The 23,993-nt window shown below is 28.6% G+C and overlaps 1 protein-coding gene across 1 annotated transcript in view; it reads right to left on the bottom strand.

Annotated features, from left to right (window-relative positions):
* LOC136978928 (synaptogenesis protein syg-2-like) overlaps positions 1–23,759 on the bottom strand; it is a 43,323-nt gene extending 19,564 nt beyond the window's left edge. The window contains exons 1-3 of the mRNA XM_067274766.1: positions 23,585–23,759; positions 8,998–9,203; positions 586–721 (exon numbers count right to left, since the gene is read on the bottom strand). Of these exons, the coding sequence (XP_067130867.1) occupies positions 586–721; positions 8,998–9,203; positions 23,585–23,624 (382 nt within the window). The 5' untranslated portion in view covers positions 23,625–23,759. The remainder of the gene's footprint in view (positions 1–585; positions 722–8,997; positions 9,204–23,584) is intronic.
* Positions 23,760–23,993: the final 234 nt, after the last annotated feature.

Genomic DNA, 23,993 nt, shown 5'->3' with positions numbered 1-23,993 from the left:
TTCTAGAACAGATCGATGGTTGAATGTTGTCTCAAACAAGCAATTACGAAACGACGAAACGTCTTTAGAATTGGATCCGGTTTATTAATGAATTTTCTACTCATAATATACCTTCGATTGCTATTTTAACGAATACATATTTTTTTTTTTATTATTCATTTTTATTTTTAAAAATTTACATTTCCGAAACGGAATGACATATTGAATAAACGCTATTAAATTTCGGTATTATTTTGGAAAATAAATTTAATCTAGGATTCAATTACCGAGATCGATGTTGTTTCTATTGGAACATAAGTCGCTCGTGCATATTCTGAATACAAAACGATAAGGTTAATGCAGAAATGCAGCAGGAACACCAACACTCTTGATCGATGTTAGGCTATTACGTCAGACGATCTGGTGTTAGAAGATAATATTGTGCAGCAAGTATTCAACTTCGAAGTAAGAAAAAAAAATAATAAAAAAATAAAAAATAAAACAAAGAATGCGCCCTTTGTTTATAAATTTAAATAAGCGCATTTTCTCGAATGTTGTACAAAAATGTTGAAACAATTGATATAAATAACTCACATTTTCACTCACCGTACACACGCAAATCCTCCTCGGCTTTGACAGTCTTGAATAAAGGTGCTTCTGTAGATACCTCGCATGCGTATGTTCCTTCCGTATTTAAATCTGTTCTGTACAAGTACACATAACTCTCGTTGGACTGCGATAGCTGATAAAAGAACAAATTAACTGTATTTTTTCACTGTCACGTTCGTTCCCGATTATAAACATAATTTTTAATATTTGCTAGTTTCGTAGCGGTCGTACAACTAGACGTAAATCTATCCAAAAATATTTACGGCCTTAATGTCTTAGTAACTAGGCAAAACTAGTTACATTATCCGAAGAGAGAGACTCGCATGACCTAGATAGTCACCCACTAATGGAAAAGACAACTTATTTAGCCAGGGTGCAATTGTGCTTGTTAGGTGCAATTATACCTTTTTCCATTGCAGTGAAATAGTAAATTTTAATTCGAAAAGAGTCTCTTAGGATAGATAATTAGTTATATACCTTATTAAGACAATATTTGATTCGTTTTTCCTTCTACCTTTATTTTTCAATTGTTACCTTTGACAAAGCTGATTTCTAATAAACGTTACCATTTATCTTTATATCTAATCGAAACTGGGCAGATAAAGTAAGAAGGCATTAAAGGATTTTTCTTAACTAGTGTTTATTGGTACACTATTAGATCAATGGCACCATTTCACCACTTGCACTCTTAGCCAACCTATAGATGAATTCTCCAGTCTTAATTTCTTCTTCTAAATATGATATATCACTTTTATAAAAGTTATAAATGCTATCTGCACGATTAATCACATTTTATCCCCAGTTTATGACTTTTATTATTTATTATTCAATTATAAATTATTCGCATATTCGAAATTATTGAATTAGTCATTAAAATTCTAGGCATATATATTTTGTTTTATTAAATATAACTAACGTAATAATTCTAAAAATAATAAATTTTTATTATTTAATATTTGTTTTAAAAAATTTGAATAATCTATTAAACGAAATCGTGACTAAATGCAATTATATTGATAAGATTTAGCCTATATATTTTACATGACGTACAATTTTCCTTGGGACAGTTTTTTTACATATTCCGTATAAATATATCATTTTTTTATATCAATATAAATAATATTATTATTTCCTTGAGAGACAAATTGCCTGTTATTGAATATAACATTTTAATAAAATTCAAGTAACTATTTTAAAATATATATATATATATATATGTTTATAATAAACATTAAGTAAAAATATACGGTTATATTTCTCTATTAAATGAAAGGAAAGTATCGAATTTTTAAAAGAAACAAACAATTTCGTCCTTTACAGTGAACTTTAATAAGATCGTTATATTCCTGCTCTTTCGTATGACCTTTGCGGAAACTTCCATAATTTAGACCAAATTATCTCTAAGTTCAGTGCACATGCTACTTATACATTAAATAACTTCAGATTACTTTATAGAAGAACCGCACCATACGAACTGTACAGTACATCACATAACGATGTCTTATATACATATATACACAGATATATAAGTTATGTACGCATTTTTCTTTAAAAGTATATTCAGCAATCGGAACCTTTTTCAAAAATTTAAGAAGATATTTTCTAACTCGTTTTGTGTGCCGTTAAACTAACTGATGCTAAAATTTAAAAAGTTTTTTCTCTTTTTTTTTCTTTTTAAATTCGCGTACCAAAGAGATGCATTCCATAAATTTGCAACATCTTCTGACGATTTCAAAATGCGGCTGTTTCCTTTTATTTTTTTTTTGTTAGAATCTTTTTTCCAGGAAGCATGATAGCAATCGGTATGCAGATACAGAATGGCCTTGTTGTATTTACAGTAGTGGAAAAACAAAAAAAAAAAGGCGAGTGCAATTCTCAAAGTAATCCCTGATATATATACACAATCGAATTTTTTTGTTGTTTTTAAATTTATTTTTGCATTATCACTTTAAAAAAAATTAAAAAGCGTCAATTTTAAATTATATAGCCTATATATATATTAAAAAAACGAAAACTGTTGATAGTTATTTCAAAAATAAAATAGTTTTATTTGTATCTATCTAAGTTGATAAAATAGATAGATTCAGTGGTAAAATCGCCTGAGGCATCTCTGTATTTATCTAAAGAACATTATACTAAAGCTAACTGGAAAAGTAATATTATATCTACATCTAACTGGAGCACTAACGGTACACCAAGAGTTAATGTGGAAAACTAACATTGCACCTAAAGCTAACTGGATAACTAACATTACACCTACACCTGAACTAATATTAGTCCTCGAGCTAACTGAAGAAATAGAGTTTTATCGACAGCTAATTACTGAATTAAGAATATATCTAGTGACTAGTACTAATTGAAAATTATAATTAAAAATAGACAAAATTTTAGTTATAATTTAATTCAAATTATTGCTTTATTTTAATTGAGCAATAATTTAAAAATTATTTTAAGAAATTATATTAATTTATACTTCATGCTATTTAAAAAAAAAAACTGAAATGCCTTAAGAAACTAACGTGACACCTGGAGATAATTCCTTTCCAGATGTTTTCCTGTGATATAATTAGAAAATGCTACATATCTGTGGGTAATTGAAAAATTAAGATTTAAAATTATGACCTAGTAGTATTATTATATCTAAGAAAACTGAATTATATTATACCCAGATAACTGAGATAACATAAACTCTGCATCTATCGCTTACATAATTAGAGAGGTAATGGATATATGAAGCTGGAAAAATAAAATTAGTTTACATTTACAGTTAAATAAACCAAGTACTATTGAAACTTATCAGCAGATTTAATATTATGGTAATAATAAGTTAGATCCTACTTGAAAATGAAAAGCAGAATTATAACTTAAGACAAAGTGGGAAATTAATACCAAGCAATATAAGGAAATAATGAAAAATTAGCAGTTTTAGTGGTAAAGTTATGCGTAAATTAATTTTATATCTAAATTTAAATTATAAATGTTTATGTAGAAAATTCATTTAATATTTGGGAATAAACGGAGAAACAAGGATCAATCTACTTCGTTCTTTAGAATTTCAATATTAAAAAGTTGAGAAAAATTAAGTTAACGTTTAAATATATTACAACAAACTAGGTTATTACATTTAGTTCAACTTCTTAATTGAAAGAAAAGAAAAGAAATTATTATTAAAACTAGCAAAAGTAATCTCTCCACCTCTGTTTAGAATTGGAGAGATTAGCAAAAAGGTTGTGTAAAAATAAAAGAAAAGAGCACAAGTTGGAACAAAACCGAAATCAACTGCTATGTACCAGTACATTTTTTCATTTTTGTGATAAACCAAGGCCTTCTATCACGTAAAAGTCTGCATTCTTTCTTTCAGCCAGAAAGAAATTATAAAAGTTGATTTCCTATATGTTGCTATTCGGTCGTTCAATTTCTTGTTGACCAATTTTGATTTTCGAGTAAAAAGATTCTAAAGCAATTAATTTATTAATGAAATTAATCTTTTTATTAAAACTGAAGCAAAAGTTATCTGAATATTTATCTATCAAATTATTAAATTTTGTGTTTTTTCTCCCCCTTTTATCCTGAGCACTAATTACTGAAAGAATATTAATTTGCTCGATCTTTTTACATACGTATAGGCATAATCAGACAAAAATTGAAAGAATAATTGGATATTATCTGCAAAAAGGGAAAAAATTAACATTCCTTACGTACTGTAGTAATTTAAAAGACTTTAATCATCAATTTAACTGACATTTTAGTTGAACTGATAATTTTCTATTCCGGTCGCTCTTAGATTAGTCATTTCGTAAACGATGAAGACATTTAGAGAGAAACACAGAGGAACAAAAAGAGAATAGTGTAATTTCCAGGCCAGATGTCATCCCCGGAGGAAACTACTTTAATAGAGATAGAAGAAAACTGACGATAAAAACCTTTATGGTTTAAGAGAAGAATATAAATCGTTCTTAAAATACTACCGTTTCTATAGGTTTTAAATTATTATCCTATCCCTCTCTCCCTCCTTGACAGATTTATAGTCGGATCGTATTTAATATTCTTGAAAATTATTCTAATTATTATTTTATCCTAAATATAATTAATTAAATCTAGCGGCGAAATTTTTCTTTGCCAATTTTATTTATTAGTAAAAATCCACTTAGCCGCCCCGGTAAAAATACATTAATTTTTCTAAAAGAAAATGCGACTTATTCTCTTAACTAATTAATTTCTAAATGCGGCTATACGTTCGATGTAATTTATACTTTTTAATCATAAATTTATTAATAATAAAACAGCCATAAAATATTTATTCATTTTTTTTTTTTTTTAAATCGGAGGAAAGATAAGAATATTTCTGCCTCTCCTCTCCATCCAAGTGATGGAAACTTTCAAGCTGAGAAAAGAATTTTCGGAAGCTCTTACTAAAATTCAATTAATAACTAAAAAGTTTCGAGTAAATATATTATTATTTTTTAATTTTCGTTAATTTATAGTCAAAGGATTTTTGTGCTTGTAAAAATAGAAGCGTTTTGCATCTAGTAAAACTTCTTCTTATTTTCTCTCTTAATGTTTGATAATATATAAATTGACGATAATCGTAAAAAGTAAATCCAGTTAGATGATGGTTTTACATATATTAATCATCAATTATCTTAATAGAAAGAAGGTGTTAAATTTACTTTGATTAAGGTTGCAGTTTGAGTTAACATCTCTTTCTTAATGGAGACAAATAGCACTTGAGATATCGTTTGTGGTACACAATTGCAACATCTGGAACAAGTCTTGGAGTCATTTCAAAGAGAATGTTAAGCCAAGTGCCTCTTCTTTGTATCCCACAGATCTGTTTCCTTTCCTTCTTTAGCTATTAATGATTTTCTAGGAAAATTACACTCGCATACATTTTAATTTATTAAAAAAAACTTTTTACTTAACATAAAAATTATCTTTTATGACGATTACAAAAGAAATAGTGGCTTTAAAAGTACTTATTTCTTAATTCAAAACTTCTTAAGATGTGTGTAAGTAGGCTAAAATATAACATTATTATTATTATTTTCTACAATAGTCAGTTATTTTAAATAACTAATTAATTTTTTATGGCTGCAAATGATAACAAATACCGTATTAAATATTTTTTGTTGTATAATCTACAGTATACAGATTCAAATATTTATTACATATATACTAGGTTATATAATATCTCTTATTAAAAATTATGAAAGCAAAATAATTTTATATCCTACAACAATTCATTCATCGTGGTTTTAAAAAAAGTACAGCAATAAGAAGGATAATTCAATTCTATAGCATAATACAGATAATAAGCTGATTAAATTCTATTGAAATTATATTGATAGATAACGAGAAAAATATTTATTTTTAATACGAAACTTATAATTTATATAAAGCATAAAAATACAGATTTGTTCAATAAAAAGTATTAAGATGCATTTTAATTTTATATTGTATACTTTGTAGCTATTGAATACGGTCAAATGTAATTTAAAAAAAAAACATATTACATTTAAAGAAAATTTAATTGATTGGAGATCTTAATATAATTCAAAGATTCTTAAAGGGATTTTAGTGCAAGAATATTAGCACATGATGTACTCTAATCTTATATTCCATAGTCTATAATCAATGAATATAGCCTTATAATAAATTAAATTCAGTTTATGTAGCATTTCCAAATCGTTATTGTCATATTTCCCGATGTTCCTGACAATAGAGTTAACATAGCTTCTATAATTAGCAGTAGATTAATTTTTGCATCTAGTCTATATCTATGTCTCTAGCTAAATGAACCTTATTAAACGATTCCATAGATTATGGATCATGTTCAGTTTCATCGATGGCAAACGCTAATTTGTAGATATTTCTCTAAATGTGTTAGCAGCTGTACTTAATAACCCGATTCTCTATACATTCCATTATTATCAACCTCATTTCCCAAACAATTTGCTTCAATACATTCAATAATTTAGAAACTCAAAGCATCAGTAAAATGAAGGTAAAACTAAAGAGCAAGAAAGTTGTTTTCTAACAACTAGCAAATTTTCTTAACAAACTGATAGAAAATAACAAGCGAAAAGTAATCTAAACATAACAAAGATAGACTTTGTTTGTCTTCTGGTTTGGTATTACTCGAGTAGAACTCAATAGAATTTGGTGGTAATTACAAAATAAAGAAAATTAATTATAAAAGAAAACAATTCTCTTAAGTTTTGTTTCTTGTTTATTTATTGGTTGAACATTTTTTCCCCCGTTTTAATTTTACATTTTTATCCTTAGTAAAACAGTTTTAAAACAAATCCAGGAATTTTAAAATTTGCTGCGTTTTATATTATGTAGATGGTACAAACAAGCAATCTTCGTCAGCACTTCTGACACGAAACAATCAGCATGTTAATTAAACCATCCCATCACCTATTCACATTCTTAATGACTGCATTCAAATTATTGTCTTCATTTCCATTCTAGAACAAAACTTGAAACAGAAAAATGTCTTCGTGTCACAATTGAAGCAAACCAAAATGTTCTTTAAATGAATTTTTATATTTGAAATTTTTATCCTGTTAAATATTTCTCGCCAAAATAATTGCTAAAAATCTCTTTTGCATATATTTAAAATTTTAATAAATGTAAACTATTTATTATTCTATTAACATATTTAAGAATTCTCAAGGACGGGCGCATTTTCGCTGCTGCAAAACGTTGAAAAGTTGTCGATATTAATACATAAATATAATAATTCTTAATGTGAAGAATACTTTTAAAATTAAACATAATGGCATTCGCTCAAATAAACTTACTTGTGTTAATAAGATATTATACATTTAATAAGTATACATTTTATAATTACAATCGTTTGTTAATCGATTCTACTGGTAATTTAAAACCGAAATTTCTCAATCGGTAGCTCGCGATCGCTTCGAGAGTTGTTAATATACTCTGAGTTAATAACAGATTACTCCAGGCACTCTACTTAGAGACATTAGGAACACTGCTGTAGACAGAAGAGTTAATTATAAACAGTCGTGCACGCTGAGATAACCAGTAAATTCAAGCAATCTTTTAATATCGTTTTAACATATTATCCAATTTTAAGGGAAAAAAAGAACTCTTAAAAAACTTCAACATTCGTTAAAATTATTAGCTACATTAATTTCATAATTACTGTTTTTACTACAAATTTACTAACCCTATATTTATTAAGGATTTTTAAAAATATTCATAACCTATCATTAATCATATGCACGCAGTTTTAAATTATATGCATACGCAAGACGTTTATTGATAAGTGATGAACTCTTGTTTATTTTTATTTACTTATTTTTTTTTAAAAAATAATTTATATTTCTAAGATCATAATTAATAAAAATGCAAAATTAGCAAGTATTCTTTAATGTATTCGACAACCGAAACTTTTAATTTATTAATTCCATTAAATAATATGATATTTTGATAAAGAGGAAAATAAAAGAAAGGAAACTAAACTAATGCGATTAGCCCTTAAGCTGGAGAAGAGAATAATAGCAAAGTGATAATCCGGATTAGGGATTATCATCATTCCGCTATTGATAATACTCGATGACACTCGGATCATCAAAGGATTATGCTACCTTAGGGGGATAAAGGAGAAAATTTTTGGCAGTGAAGGTATTATTATTAAATTTTACTATGATATCCTATCAATGAATAGCAATTCTTATAAATAAAAATGAGAAGTAGCGTGCAAGAAACTTTTAAAAATGAAGAAAATACAGCGAGAGAGAGAGAGAAGAAGAAGAAGAAGGAAAAAAGAAACTGTATAACTGAACGCCTCTTTGACTTTTTAATATATAAAGTAATCATTCTTTCAAGAGAAACTAATGTAATTTGATAATTAAAAAGATTAATTAAACGACGTTAAATAAGTAATAATTGAATTATTTTTAATAAGTTTGAGAAGCGAATTTTTTCTATTTTTTTGTCATTTTTTCCATCCTCTTTCTCTTCTCTTCTTTACATATACATAAGCCTATATGTAAGTTATATTCGTAGACTAATTTAATCAGTTCGCTTTGCTGTAAATAATGAAGTTCTTATACTTATAAAATAATAAAAACATATAATAGCCAAAACAATAATTAAAGATTTAAAAGTAGATTGATGTATCGGCTTATCCGAAAATAACTCGTTTTCTTTTATATTGTAGTTAGGAAATGTCTTAATGTTACTCTTGTGGGAGCTATTTATTTCTTTGGCCGTCCGATGGACAGGTCACGTGACCATAAGTTACTTTCCTACCGTACTTTTTGCGAGAGTAAAGACGAAGATTGGACATAAAGGAAGACATTTATAATTGAAACAACGGGATGAAAAACGATATAGTCAACATCTACTACAATTAACAAATCTCTTTCGAATACTTACGTCCATGTAGACTCCTAGCAAGTTATATTTACGACCCGGCGGTTTCTTACTTGGTAGATATCTGTAGAACTCGACGTTATTCTTATACCATTTAACAGAATATAGCGGATCTCCTTCTAAATCAAAATCACAATGTAACCATATAGGATCGCCGTTCTGTACGGCTCCCGGAACTCCTAACTTTAAGAACTTCAGACTTAAGGATTCTAAAGAATAAATAAACAAAGAAAAAAAAACATGTTTAAATATGGAAAAATATAATTTAAAAGTAAAAATTATCTTAACAATATATAAATATTAAATGGTTCTTAAAAAGATTTGGCTGAAAAAAAAAAAAATTGTTTCTTTCGGGAGCAATCTTACGTTAAGCAGACCATTCTCTAGAATATTGCTTTGACTTTATTGTTGAGAATAAATTTATTGCCTTCGTTTAGAAGATAAAAAAAGGATGCATTTAATAACCGAATAAGAGAGTGCAACATAATATAATGAATATAGGGAATTTGTTGGGTTTTTTAAACAGCGGGACAATAATCTATCTATCTGAGGGATTATAAAAGTGTCAAATCGAACCTAACCAATCTTCAACTTTCTGGAAATAGTAAAAGAAAGAAATGAGAGGACAGAGTGTCTCAAGAGATGTTTTTTTTCTTCCTTCTGACAACTAAACTCAGGTTTCTTTGTTGAGAGTCTCTCCGGACCAAAAAAACGATAAAAATTTCTCCAAAAATGAAAAAAAGTGGCATTAACGAAAATACAAGAACAAGAAAATATTTCGGGCATCACGTGCCAAAGTACCATTGGATGAAAATCGTTTAAAATAATCTCAAAATAATGCTAAAAAATGAGTTTCGTGCTTTCGACTATTTAACTAAAGTAAAATTCCCTTCGAAATTTTTTAAATTTCCTGTTAGAAAATGTCTTTATTGCATAAAATATCTTATAATATACATATACATATTATTTTTTTCCCCTTTATTTCTTACACTTCTTCTTCATCCTTTACACGAATAATTAAGTGCAACTGGATTACATTTAGGATTAGTGCTGGAAGGTGTGTCTATTTGGAAGGATTCTTCTGCTAAGTCACGAGTCTCTTTAATAATGAGATGACAAAGGTTGAGCCAATTGGCTACGTCCATTTAATCTCAAACAATTGTTTCTATTCATTAGATGAAGTGTATACTCTCTTTAGCTTATACTTTCCATTATTACTTTAAATTGAACAGCTAGAAATGAAAATTTGATCTCTCTAATTAGTCGTAACAGGAAACTAAACACATTTTTTAAAAACTTTAATGCTTATAGATTTAAAAAGTCGAATAAAAATACTTTCATGTATTATGAAAGTGTTGAAACTCGTATTTATATTTATTAAAAAACACTAGCATTATTGCTTTACAAGTTACAAAATATAATTCAATAAATCTTAAAAGTTTTTTTAAAAAATAAATAAAAAGAAATTGTTCATTCGCCCTTTTAACATAGATTTTTTTTTTCCTAGATAGGAGGAAAAAAAGGGGGAAATTGGGGCATGATTCCTCTTTAAATTTTCACTAATAAAAAATTATTATCGTGTATATCGACTCTTTCTATACGCTTATACGAGTTTCCGGTAACTCTGATACACTCTACAATTAATAATTTAAAATAATTATGTAAGAAAATGTGAAAATAATTTGATTTGTGACAATCCAAACGACGACGATAAATAAAATATGCGAAATAAGCTTAGTAAATTTAGCTCATGATTTGATATTAGTTAAAGTAAAGGAAAAATGGAAGTTTAAATAGAATTTAAGACTGAACTGTGTAACTTAAACTTGTACTTAAGTTAAAATTATAGTTTGGCTCCCGTAATTTACTGGAATTACGTATCATATTAAAAATGATAACACGAACGAGAAAATAAACGTATTAGAAAATTTTCGTATTGTTTTTAATTTACGACGTTCTTTGAAGGTTTTTAAGAAAAATTCTTCGTTTAGGATGACATCAAATAGAGGATTTTTGGAGTAATTACATAATAATGACATCTTTTTTCACTAAACTGACTTTAAAGGACTTCTGCCCAAATATATCTGTGATCTCTGGATTTAAAAGAAAAGATTTAAAAAAAAAATAAAGTTTTTGGAATTACAGAATTCTTAAATTGCGACATATCTAGTAAAAAAAAGAAGGAAGGAGAAGAAGAATAAAAAAAATATATAATAAAAAAAGAAAATAAATTCTATCTGTGTCCAACGTTTGTAATGTTTTTGGTCTGCTCGCCGTCAAAAATAGATTTACTTCCAAAATCAATACTATTGTCATTCCGAAAACTTAACAGAAATTCGTAGCACATTTTACAAAACAAAGTTTAAATTTGTTAAATTTTTAGAAGGGAAAACAAAAATTTTGAAAAGAAAAAAGAAAAAAGAAAAAGTGCTTGATAACAATTGATAGTTTCATGGGCATCCCATAATCTGCACATTTTCTGGTATCATTAATAGAAAAACACTTCAGTAATTATACCATCGATCCAAAGCTGAAAGTCGATAATTCTGTAGCTGTTATCATTTCCTAATTTGATGTCATTCTGGTCACAGTTTGTATCCTAGTGAGTGAGTGTGTGTACCCTAAGCGAACGGATAGGTTATCAAATAGCATTCCGCACTGTATTATGGGTAATAGCAGTTTCGCTCACGAAGAAAAAAAATGGAATCAGAGTATAAACATGTAATTTAGTATCCAAAAAGCGGTTATTTCTTGAAATTTATCAAGAAATAGATCATTGAAATCTTGATTTAAAAATTCTCTAATTTCTTAAATCTCTAGAACATCAATTTTTACGATACTATTGAAATATTTTTTTAATTTTAAAATCTTCCGGCATAGAAAAAGTAATGACTGTTCTACACTTTATAAAATTATTGTTTCAATGTTATTAAAATGCATTAAATCTTCAATACTTTATAATTTACAATCTTCGTTTTGTATATGCTATAATTTTTAATAAACTCGTTAATTTTCTACATCGTAAAAACTAAAATCATGAAATTCATTACGTCTTTATACAGATACAATGCATTTACTTCGATCCTATACCCTCAATTATCTTAGATTCAGGCAATTTTAAGACTGGCAAAGTGATATTCTCGATTTTTCACTTCATTTTTAAAAGCTATTAAATTCATAATTTTACTTCATTAGAATCACTTAACAATTTTTCGATTTTCTTAAAAATCATTTAGAATTCTCTTTTCATCATTAAAATTTATTAAATACGTGATTTTTCCGACATTTTTAGAAGTAATCATTTAAATTAGTTGATTCATTAGAACTGCATTTAAATTTATACAATCTTCAATTTGTTATTTATTTTTTAAAAATATTTTATAAAAATTATCATTAAAAATATTGTGAAGTTTTGTAAAATATTGCAAAATATTGTAAAGATGATGTAAAATATTGTAAAGATAATGTTGTAAAATATTGTAAAATATTGATATTGATATTGTAAAATATTATAAAGATTTGTAAAGTTTCGACATATTCGAATCCTTCTTTCAATATAATAATTGAAATTAAGGGTATTTTCCGGTTTTCTAACCAATATCAGTTCGCTAGAATTTCATTAAAATCTATTTAAAAAATCTTTAATGAATTTTTAAGAATTGAGAATTAATTAAATATTCATTAAATCATAACTTATTAAAACAGGGATATTTTTTTAAAAAAAACTCCAGTCATCTTTGTTACATCTCCGTCTTCAATTTATTATAAGAAAATTAAAAATTAGGTACAAAACTTTACATTTTACGAGATCTTCAAGATTAGTTGAGAACGTTATTGTGAAGTATCGTTATCGGAATTAATTTTAATGTTTTTTCTATCGAGTAAAATAGGTGCAATTCAGGAAGTTAAATGCAGAAGATTCGTATCCAAATGTGTATATAATTCATTTTTCTTACAGCTTTCTTTACTTTCTGTGAAGAGAGAGGAGAGAAGAGCAAGTAGAGGAGGATGTTTCGCTAGCAGCACCTATTATGATTGCACTAGTGAACATCGGGCGAAAATCTTATTTGGACGAAATGATATTAGAAATATCGAATGGCAAACGTTACCATAGATATAACAACTTTATAATTAGGATTTTGCTCATAATTGATGCCTTTGACCTGATTACAAGAAAGTTGTAGGAAATTGTTCGAATGATAAATAGAGCGTGATTTATGCTACGTTGATGTTCTCGGAGACTTAATCATGTAATCAAATATTGAAACCGCTCTAGCAAATATGAATTCTTGAAATAAATATGATGATGATGATGGCATCAATGCCGATATAATTGTATATAAAACTTATTAAGTTCGATTCGAACGTAAATTGTATTTGTATATTTATGAGACGGTTGAATTGTTTGTTTGTTAAAATAATTATCGTCTTTTCTTGTTATTCTTCACTCCGATGGAGAAAAAATTATTAAATTAACAAAATTAAGCTAATGATGATTAAATCTTTAGATTGGTATAACTTTTCGATAAGTTATATCCTTAATTAATGTATAAATAATAAATTAGCTCTTGTCTATTTTTGAAGAAGACTCTATTAATGGATGTTATTCGTAATGATTGGAAGCATTTGCCATGTTTTTGCTCGTTATATACCTCTAATTTTATAATAAATTAATGGATTTCTATTCTTTTAACTTAATTACATAAGTAAACATTTCTTTTTTTAGGAAAGTTTTGAAACTATTTTTAAAAATTTCATTATAAAAATTTTATGAAGTTATTTCCATTAAGTTATAATTGCATTTATCTAGAAAAACCGAGCAGAATGTAGTTTAAATAATTTATAACCGTGTAAAATGTTAAAATTATTAAAAGATGCAAGCTAATTTAAATATATATTTAAAATCCAACACATTCAAGACTATTTTTAATATACGATACAATAACCTTACATTTAATTAAAATAATTATTAATTGGAGCTTGGAGAATAAATATTTAAAATCACTTTACTCAAATGATTTTATAAATTTATAACCAAAATAATAAATTATTTTCAAAAGAACTTAAAATATTATAATTAAATTCAATAATTTAAAGACTCGATACAGTGGAGAACTGAGCTATATAGTACAGTATACTAGATTGTATTCACTATAGACATAAAGAACAGCAAAGCCCAACAATTTCAATTGAAACAATTAAGATAGAAATGAATGAATTATTTCCACTAGTAATCACTTAACATATGAAAAGAATATCAATTTAGCATACTAATTTTTAGAAAAGTGTTACAATTAAGAGCACCTTATCATGGGCATTTTTTAATTCCATTACTTAAGGATTTTTTCCTTTTTTTAAATAAATGCTTTACCTCTCAATTACAACGATTATAATCAAATTCCATTCAGAGAACAATGGACTATTTTACATTCATTTTTCATTAAGATTATACTAACAGAATATTGATTTACCACTCTCTTGTATTTTATACGATATTAAAAAGCATAATTTAAAAATGATTTTTAAACCTTTATGTTAAAATTTTATCTTTTTTATTAAGTTAATCTATGTATTATTTTTAAAAAAATGAAATCTTTCCACTTAAAATACCTTTAACGGTATTTACGAGGAAGAAAAAGAGTTAAAGATTAAATTAATACATTAAAATTAAGAAAGACATATTTTTTTTTTAAACTCCTCCGTTTTACACAAACTTTTTCATTCAATTGTAATAATTATAATGAAATTCATTTAGCAAACAATGAACTATTTTCCCACTTATTTCCGCTTAAAATACTACCAGCAGAATACGGATTTACTAATTTAATAACAGAATATTTTGTTTCAATAATTAAATGGAGGAAATTGGTTGTTTGTAATAAAAATGACATCCTGTTACCTATTACCGGTTTTTCCATATTTATAAATAGTTGGAAGAAATGCATAGAAACTAATTTACACAACAGCATAGTCAAGTGGTCACGTAGTGGTCAGATCACGGTCAAACCCGTCCAAAGGGGAATGTTAGTGGCACCCTTCGATTAACCTACCTGTGATACCAATTACAACTGATAATTTCTCTCTTAGCAATTAACCTACCCACTCGATCATTAAATGTACTAAACGCCTCGATTTTCGCACTATATGTCGCATTGTCCACAAATTTCAGATGTTTCTAAGGTTACAATAAGCTGGCCGAAGCTTGTAGAAAACCTTCTTTTATTCTTTCGATTGATCAAATTTTAATTCCAAGATAGTTCAGCCATCGTTCGTGCATGTACTACTTTGGATACATTAGCAAGTTTCTCGTTAGATCCAACATCTTATCGAAGTTGGTGTGGCTTGTGAAAACGTAACGCGGCGGAAGATCGTAATGAATATCAATCTACAGGCAATTTAGGACCAGGTGATAATAATATTGACAATAAAAGGTCTCTAATACGGACTATTGAATTTGTATTTTAAAACTAACTCCTATCATCAATCAACGTCAAATTTCGGCTTTTTTCTTTTCTTCGTTTCTAACATACGAACTTACAAAACAAAGGGATTTAGTACGGATATAGGTTCCATCATCAATCACTTTATCTTTGATACTAAGAAAATCCTCACTTGAACCTGATACATACGATGAAGCTGTCAGAGGACAAATGTGAATTATGACAATGCCAAGTATCTCTTGTTTGAGCAAAACAGAAACGAATAAGAACAAAAACTATATGTATATATATATATAAGTTTATATATATTCAATTCAAAAATTTTTGTTCTTAGAAATGTCTTCACTTGTTTTACGCTCGAAAAGTTGTAAAAATGTTCGATACTCTTTATTGAAAAATTTACGGCTAGAAGAGAAAGTGTTGTCTTTTCCCCCTCGAAAAAATCTAATTTAATTGAAAACCGCGATTTTTAATAAATCAAACAGAATAAGAGCAAGATGTAAAAGTCAAAAGTTAGCTGACAATAACGAGTTTGACAAAAAAAAAATATTAATTTAGTTAAGCGAACTTAACAGAAATATTACAGAAGTTAGTATAATAAAAAACATATTTGTCACCTATATAACAATCTTTCTTCGAACTTTTACGAGAAAAACAGCTGCGTTGTTTCACACTTAAGACTGTCATTATTCAGTAGAAAATCGAGACCACTTGGCTGCTGTAGGGTTTGGAATGTCGCATTCTTAAGTCCGCTCTGAAGAAGTCGAGTGAAGAGATCAGAGAACTGCATCTGCACACATCCATCGCCAATAAAACATGACCACCACTTTACCATCAGACAACCATTTATCGCACACTTCGAGATTCTTTGTTATATCCTTCTTCGATCCCTTACTCTCCAGGATACAGTTTTATCATACTTTGGATTGTACGTAATAGTCATAACAATAAACATTCCACCGCTTTGATATATTGTGGACAATAAGTTGAGGTGCTTCATCTACCTACTGACACACAATTCTCTTCTGCCAATAGACACTCTTTCGAAAATTTCAATCGTTCCACCGTTATTCTTATACTACTTGTATATAATTCACAAGAAAAAAAATTGACGTATTGAACTCGGTTTATCACCTTTAAAACATAAAATCCGAGTTTTAGTTATTGTAATAACGTTGCTATAATAAATAACGCAAAAATTACTACATACATCTTATGGTGTTGTACTTATAAAATATTAGATAATATGTAAATTTTTATAACAAAGAATCATGATACATTTACCCATAACGGTCACCATAAATCTGCTTTCTTTACCCGAAAAAAAAAATTCCGTAGAGCTCACTTCAAGAAATAGATTCTTATCAATTTATCTTCCAAAAAGACAACTTTAACTAATATCCAATTAGGAAAAAATCTTTCTGTGTAATATTTATCCAACCCGTAATTTAAAGAATATTATTATTATTATTATTATTATTTCATCTTCCAAATATTCAGAACAAATTTTTTCCCTAATTACATCGAGACTCGAGCTGGATTAAAGATTTAAGAATAAAAATTTTCTTACCCAGCAATACAGGATCTTATCTTATCTAGAGTAAATTACAGAATCGATTATTTATCTATTCACCGATTTACAAAATTTCCTAAATATATTTAAGAATGATTTCTAACTTTGCCTGATAAGCAAAGAAGGAGGAGAGAGAGAGAGAGAGAGAGAGAGGAAAATATCTATCAAACAATTTTCAGTTTCAGTTCTTTTACATTTAAATGAGATGGTTATCAGTCACTTTTTATACTTACAATATTATTATGTAAATATTAGCTTATCAAATAACGAAAGGGGAGGGAAAAAAAGATATGTGTATACATCAGTATGAAAAGAAAAATACTCTTAGCTATTTCTTAAGCCCAACAATTTCTGTATTTTGTAATTTCCATTTTTAAGTGTTTGCAATTTTTCCTAAACGAAATTAGTCTATCGAAATTTAATGCGAGCGGTTTTAAATTAATGATGTAACACTTTATACAATATTAAACAATACAATAAATGATGAAACTAATCAATAAATTTATTCTGCAAAACAAGAGCAACTAACTGATAAAAATCAGTAAAAAGAAAAAAAAAGAATGAATTTTTTATCTTCTTTTTTTTTAATTTCCTCATCGTCAGAATATTAAAAGTCTCGAAAATAAAAGAATTTAACAAGACATTGCATTAATTACAAAACGGATTTATTCTTTAATTTTAGACAAATGGACCATAAAAAATTATTTAATGATATCTTGCATTTTATTTAAGCGCTAGAAAAAAAAAACTCGAAAGGGAGACTTCCATCTTAATCAATTATTGTTCGTTGACAATTGTCTTCGGATAAACTTTAATCCGAGGCAATAAAAATATCGACGGAATATTAAAAAAAAGGAAGTCTTTTTTAAGTTAGAAAAATTGGAACACAATTGAATATGTGAAAAATAAATTTTCAAATTTAATCTACTTCTTCGGATTATTAAATTAACTTTTATACTTTTCAGTCTTGATTGCCATTAAAGAAATAATTTAAAAATTATCTCTCGCACGTAAAAATTACGTTAAAACATACCGAATGCTTTATAAAACTTTACACTTTCATGTTTTTACAGTTTGCAAAACCATATACATTTCTACCTATAACAGTTTAACATCAAGAGTTTGGCTCTTTGCCATCTTGCAAGGGAGATTCTCTTTTTCTTCTACGACATCTCTACAAAAAAATCCCTCAAAAAAATTAATGAATCTCCGTAAAAATTTTAGTGTAATAAATGTCTGAAGAGTTATTCACTTTTACCGAGCTTCTTATAAAATACAATTATCGGTAGGCACGTGTCTACTGATAATTTTATTTTATTCCACATGACGTTAAGTCTTATTGATAATAATAATAATGATAATGTGTTACACTGATTTAGATTTTCGATATTAAAACAATGAAAATAGTGTGATAATAATTTATGAAACAACGAAATTTGACGTTGGCACATGAAAGAAAATAGCAACTTTCTTAATATACGTCATTCGTTCTGTCATGAATAGAGAACTATTCGTGATATAATTCGGCTTATTCAGAAAATTGCCGATAAAGATTAAGTTCATATTAAATTTCGTTCATTAAATATATCCAGCTGTCTTTCCACCTGCCGTCTCTCTTATTGATTTGTGACTGCCAGAGATTAAGCAAGAACAGATTCCTTTGTTTGTACGTTCAATCGGTGTACGGTATGCAGTTTTGTATGTCGTAAATTCTCATTCCTGCAGATTTCTCCTCAATCCTTTATAGCTTTAATATCTTATTGAATGATTATCTTAAAAACAAATTATTATATTGTGATTGTAAAGTTAGCGTTATCTCCGTTCCACTGTTTTGTTAAACAAACAATTATCAAGGTAAAAAATTAGAAAAGATTGCTCTTTTGTCACCTAATTGAATTAATAAGCATAGATTTCTTTGAAGTTTTCCCCCATTTTTACCACTTAGAAGATGGAGTTAAAGTGGTCGAAACGGCTCTTAAAAGAGAGCGTAACTAGAAAAGTACGAAAATGGTACACTTGGGAGTATGTAAGTTGGGTTAAATTTATGATTACCTCCTCTTAATTTAAAATATATCCACCTCGAATATCTTCCAAGTGTACTTTACAACTACTTAACCATGCTGAATATGTAAAATACACAACTACATTCAAAAATTCTTGAGCTTTTGCGTAACTTGTTGGTATTTACGATGCATATTAACATTAACTCCATGTCACGGTCTTTAACTTAGTTTATCAACATATATAAGAAAATTTGAATATCTCAGCGAGGGGAGTTCTAATTGAAAGCATTTTAATATTCTAGCTGCACCATTTCTGTCAAGAGTTTTCTGCTTAATATCGACAACTAATCCATTTTCAACTCGTTGAAGGAATCTCTGGTAGATGCATTATGAAGAGTTCGTTCACCTGAATAGGGACAAAATTGGATTATTTAGAGATATTTCTTAACAAAGGAAGTAAGAGATAAATTTATAGAATGCAACGTTTCTAAATAAATTTATTTCATAGAAAACAATGCCGTCGTTTCTCCTTTCTCTCGGTTTGACGATTGTAGATACGTATTTATAGATTGCATATTTAGGAAATGTTGTAAATCAAATTTAACTCCTGTCATGGAAATTTTGTTCCAAAGAATAGAAAAAAGTCTAATTACTCTTTTGGACAAAAATTAATGTTGATCCGCTACTGATTAATAAAGTTTCGAATATACATTCAAAGCGTAACAGCTAGAAAATATATAGCTTACATTATACGTAAGGAGATATTTATAGAAGAAGAACAAAATATACATTCACAAATTTCTCAATTTGTAACGATTAAATAATTTATTATGTAGAAATATGACATTTTCCAATTCGATTGAAAAATGATGTTTCTTCTTAAAGCATGGAATAAATGCGGTTGTTCGATATAAATAAGTATTGTGGAAATATTTCTCTTAATTTATAGAACTCGATTTATCGTCAAGAAATAAATACCCTCAAATCCTCTTTACTTATCAATAAACGCTTGAATGGGTAAAGCTATTTAAAATAGGAGTTAAACACTTTGTGTACGAATTGGCCAATTTATCCGAAGAGCATCGAAATAGGAGTGGACAAATTCCAATTATGGAAATTTCGTCTCTGATTGTCTAGCAGCTGCACATTGTTGCCCGTTACAATGCTTTATTTCCAAGTCAGCCAAAGACCAAGGGGAAATGGGATAGTTCGGTTTGACTCACATAAACTCGACACACCCAGTACAAGATGGGATTCGCCATTGATTCATGATTGGTCGTGTACTCTAGTCCATCCTCCCGATCAGATCAGCAAGTATTATTTATATCGACAAAACAATGATCAATGGTACGTCCGTAAAAATCGGGCGCATTGCTAAATTAGGATAAAGAATTTTCATCTCGGCTCTTAATCGGATTTCGTTCGTAGTCTGTCATTTATCATAGAATCTGCATGTAAATTTTAAATCTAATGGCCACCTACTATCATCAAACAGTTACCCTGTAACTAATGATCTGCTACGATGATTTCGCTTAAAACCCATCTCTGGCAATCACATAATTACCATCCTTTTCCAGTTCGAGTATCGTTCGCCATACACCTATTCTTTTCTGTATATAAAGCTTAATTAGATCTTTGGTCTCTGTGGCCAATAGAGGCGTTGCAAAGAAATGAAGCTGGCTCCGTCGACAATTTGTTTTCCAACTTTTTACAATTTGAACAGACGTGTTTCATTTCTTTGGAAATTAAAACTCCACTCGCCTCCATTTTTCAACAAAAATGATACGTAAAAAATTAGATAAATTCATTTTCGATTTGTTTTTTTCTCTTTTTTAATTTAGTTTAATGATTTTACATCTGTCGTTAGAAATTCTTTTCTGAAAAAAAAAGCCTAGTTAAAGTTTGTCTTATCATTGATCGACTTTTAAGAGTTGTTCTGTCTTCATTGCCGGAAACTATTTGGTAGTTTCTTGTTTACTTCACAAGGTATGGGTTACCTTTTTGTCTCTCTCTCTTTTTCTGTTCCTATGGAAGACTAAACCAAAACGAACAAACTATACATCACGATAAGGTCACTAGTAAACCATTACAGGATGGGTAGCAGAGCGAAACGAATAGCGGACTGCAGTCGATCAACTTCATGTAGATGTCTTGCTACCCGATGCCTACGTTTTTTTTCGCCCCTTTTTTCTTTCTTTTTTAGTTTGTATCGCTGAATATTTTTGATTCTCAAGTGGAACACTTCTACGTCTTGATGGTATCTATCTTAAGATGATGATGTCCATCATCGTCTACCAGTTTTCTTTTATGGAGCGTGTAAAGTGGGTTTATACAAATATTTTCAACTTGCAACTTTTATATATACATTCGTATAGGAAAATTTTATCTTGTTAAAATACTAGCATTAGTTTTTGCAGAATAATGCAATAAATACTTAATAACTAAAAGAACAATAGGAGACGACTACTAATTAATTATTTAGTTAAACTAATTAGAAATATCGAAAAATTAATATTTAAAATGAAAATAAAAATAAATCTCAATACATTTTAGACCTATTTCTCGTAAAAGATATTAGCGATCCTTTCCGTTTCTTAATGATGATAGCTAAAGAGAAAGACGAAGCCAATCTATCATATCGCTGCTATTTTCAAGCAGAAATCATCGAATAGCGGTTATATCTTATCCATGGTACATCTTGTCTGGTTAGATGAACGGACAAATTGACCGAGTGATTCAATACGGGTAGTTAATCACTGGACATAAGAGCTTTTCAGCTTTTTGTTTGTTGATTTTCTCATGCGTACAATTTAATTTCTGATTTATTTATATACCTCACATAATCCCGATCGATATCTACAATTTTTAAAAATTCATATTAATCATTTTTTGATGCTACTTCCAAGAATTTATACCGGAAAACTTCCCTTTCTTTAAGTGAATAATAACTAGTTATTATTGATTGTAGGTCACTGTATCACCTCATAAATGCGCCCGTATTACTACTATTTTTTATTTTAGTTTCATTTTTTTATTTTTCAACTTTAACTTGTGCTATACGCGCAAGTTAAAGTTGAAAAATAAAAATAAAAATAAAATGATAAGAGGACAGGAACAAAAGAAAAGTTTGGCATTCAACCTGAGGAAAGCAAAGCATTTTGGCCAATTGTTTTATAACATTACCAATGTGGTAGGATTTTATTAGATTTTGTATTTTATCAGTTCAAAATTTTTACAATTGTTTCTTCTCGATGCTTTAAAGTGAATTGATTCTGTTAGACCTACTGATATATATAAAAATGAAGAAAAACAGATAATTCCTATTGTCTAAAAATAAAAATTTAATAATACCGACATGGAAATATGTAAAAATAACAAGTTTATGAGGAAAAAATATATTCTTTATAATAAAGATGCATAAAAAGAATGGAGTAGAAAATGAGGACAAGAAATGAGAAATTAATATGCAGCCGTAAACCAGAACGCGTTAAAATTTATGGTAATTATAGTGAAGAATTGGATAAAGGTCGAAGGACATCAACCGAAATTGCCGCATCTCTTTACTTTTTTTATGGCAAAGTATAGGTAGACAAAAGGCCAACTTGTGTACAGGTAGAAAAGGGTCAATAGTTGGGAATACCTAACTCTCAGAATATCTCCGCCCAAATCATTTCAATGGACGAGATTCATAAAATTTCTTGTTAATAAATTTAACGAGATCCTGTTATAAAATATATAATTATATTTATACTTTCAGAATATTTCTAAAATTAAAACTAAAAATGAAAAAAAAAAGAAAAAACAATTCTAATTACTAAAGGAAACTATAGAAAACCGAATGTTATTATCATTTTAAAAATTATAATCCTCCTTTCCTCCTCCTTCGTTCGTTGCTGGAATTTTTGGACATTAACAAAACAAACTCTCTCTCGCCAATGCAAATTGGAATCGTAAATGACATTTAAGATTGGCACTCATTGCGACAAGCCGAAATAAGATTGTTGCTGCTAACAATGCGTTTTACGAGCACAACTCGCATCTCGAATTTAAAACGTTTCCCGTTAAGAGGGGGGAAAGGAAATGGAAAGAGAAGAGAGAGAATTCTCTTCGCGATGAGACAACTAAAACCCACGTGATTCTTGATAAATGCGAATTGAGACGGGGATCGGGTGTTAGACTTCACAAACCAATTACATTCCACGCTCGGTGGATAAATCACTTCTTGCACCTGAGGGTCAACTCGACTTCTGGGACCTCGCACGATCCCAATTCGATCTGATTCCCTCTAATCTCAAACACCGGATAATACTGTATCGTGTTATTATCTAAAGCATTACTAAGTAAATCGATACCTTAAACAATCTCAAGAAGAGAAAGGAAAAAAAGAAATATACGCGTTTATAGAAAAATTCTTTCTCTTTCAGTTTAATCCGTTCCGCAACTTGGTCTCGCAAAATTTAAAATTTAGAAGAAGTTTGAAAAAGGAGATACACTCACGCTAGAAAGGCTTTATTTCGTTCTACAAATCTGCTCGACAAGCGAAGATTTTCATTCGATATCTGGCATGCACTCACCTTTACTTAAAAGTAGGAGCACCAATGCTATAGTCAACATGCTGAAGTCGCTCGCCACAGCTCTAATCCGTGTGTTCTCGTGTGTTCCTTCGTCCTAACTGCCACACGACAAGATCGCCCTCTACCAGCAGTGAGAGAATCTAATTTACTCCACTATTGTTGTATAATGCATAGAAGGTCAATATAAAAGTCTTCTTCCCTGCTGAAAATACAGAAAAAGGTTCGTGTTTCTTTGCATTTAGCTTCACTTTTTATTCGTCGACACGAGTAATATCATTCATCGATTTTTCGGTTGCGGGATTTATGTTACCAATTCGCAACGTGTATTCTCGACTACGATCGTATTGATGATACATAGGAATAGGCTCTAAATTCATTTTGACTTTTTTTCTTCTCCCTCTTATCTTCC

Source organism: Centruroides vittatus, unplaced genomic scaffold (genome assembly GCF_030686945.1).
Source record: "Centruroides vittatus isolate TY-2023 unplaced genomic scaffold, ASM3068694v2 contig_1154, whole genome shotgun sequence".
NCBI lineage: Eukaryota > Metazoa > Arthropoda > Arachnida > Scorpiones > Buthidae > Centruroides > Centruroides vittatus.
Note: the sequence above shows the minus strand (reverse complement) of the source record. Positions and strands in the feature narration are given on the sequence as shown.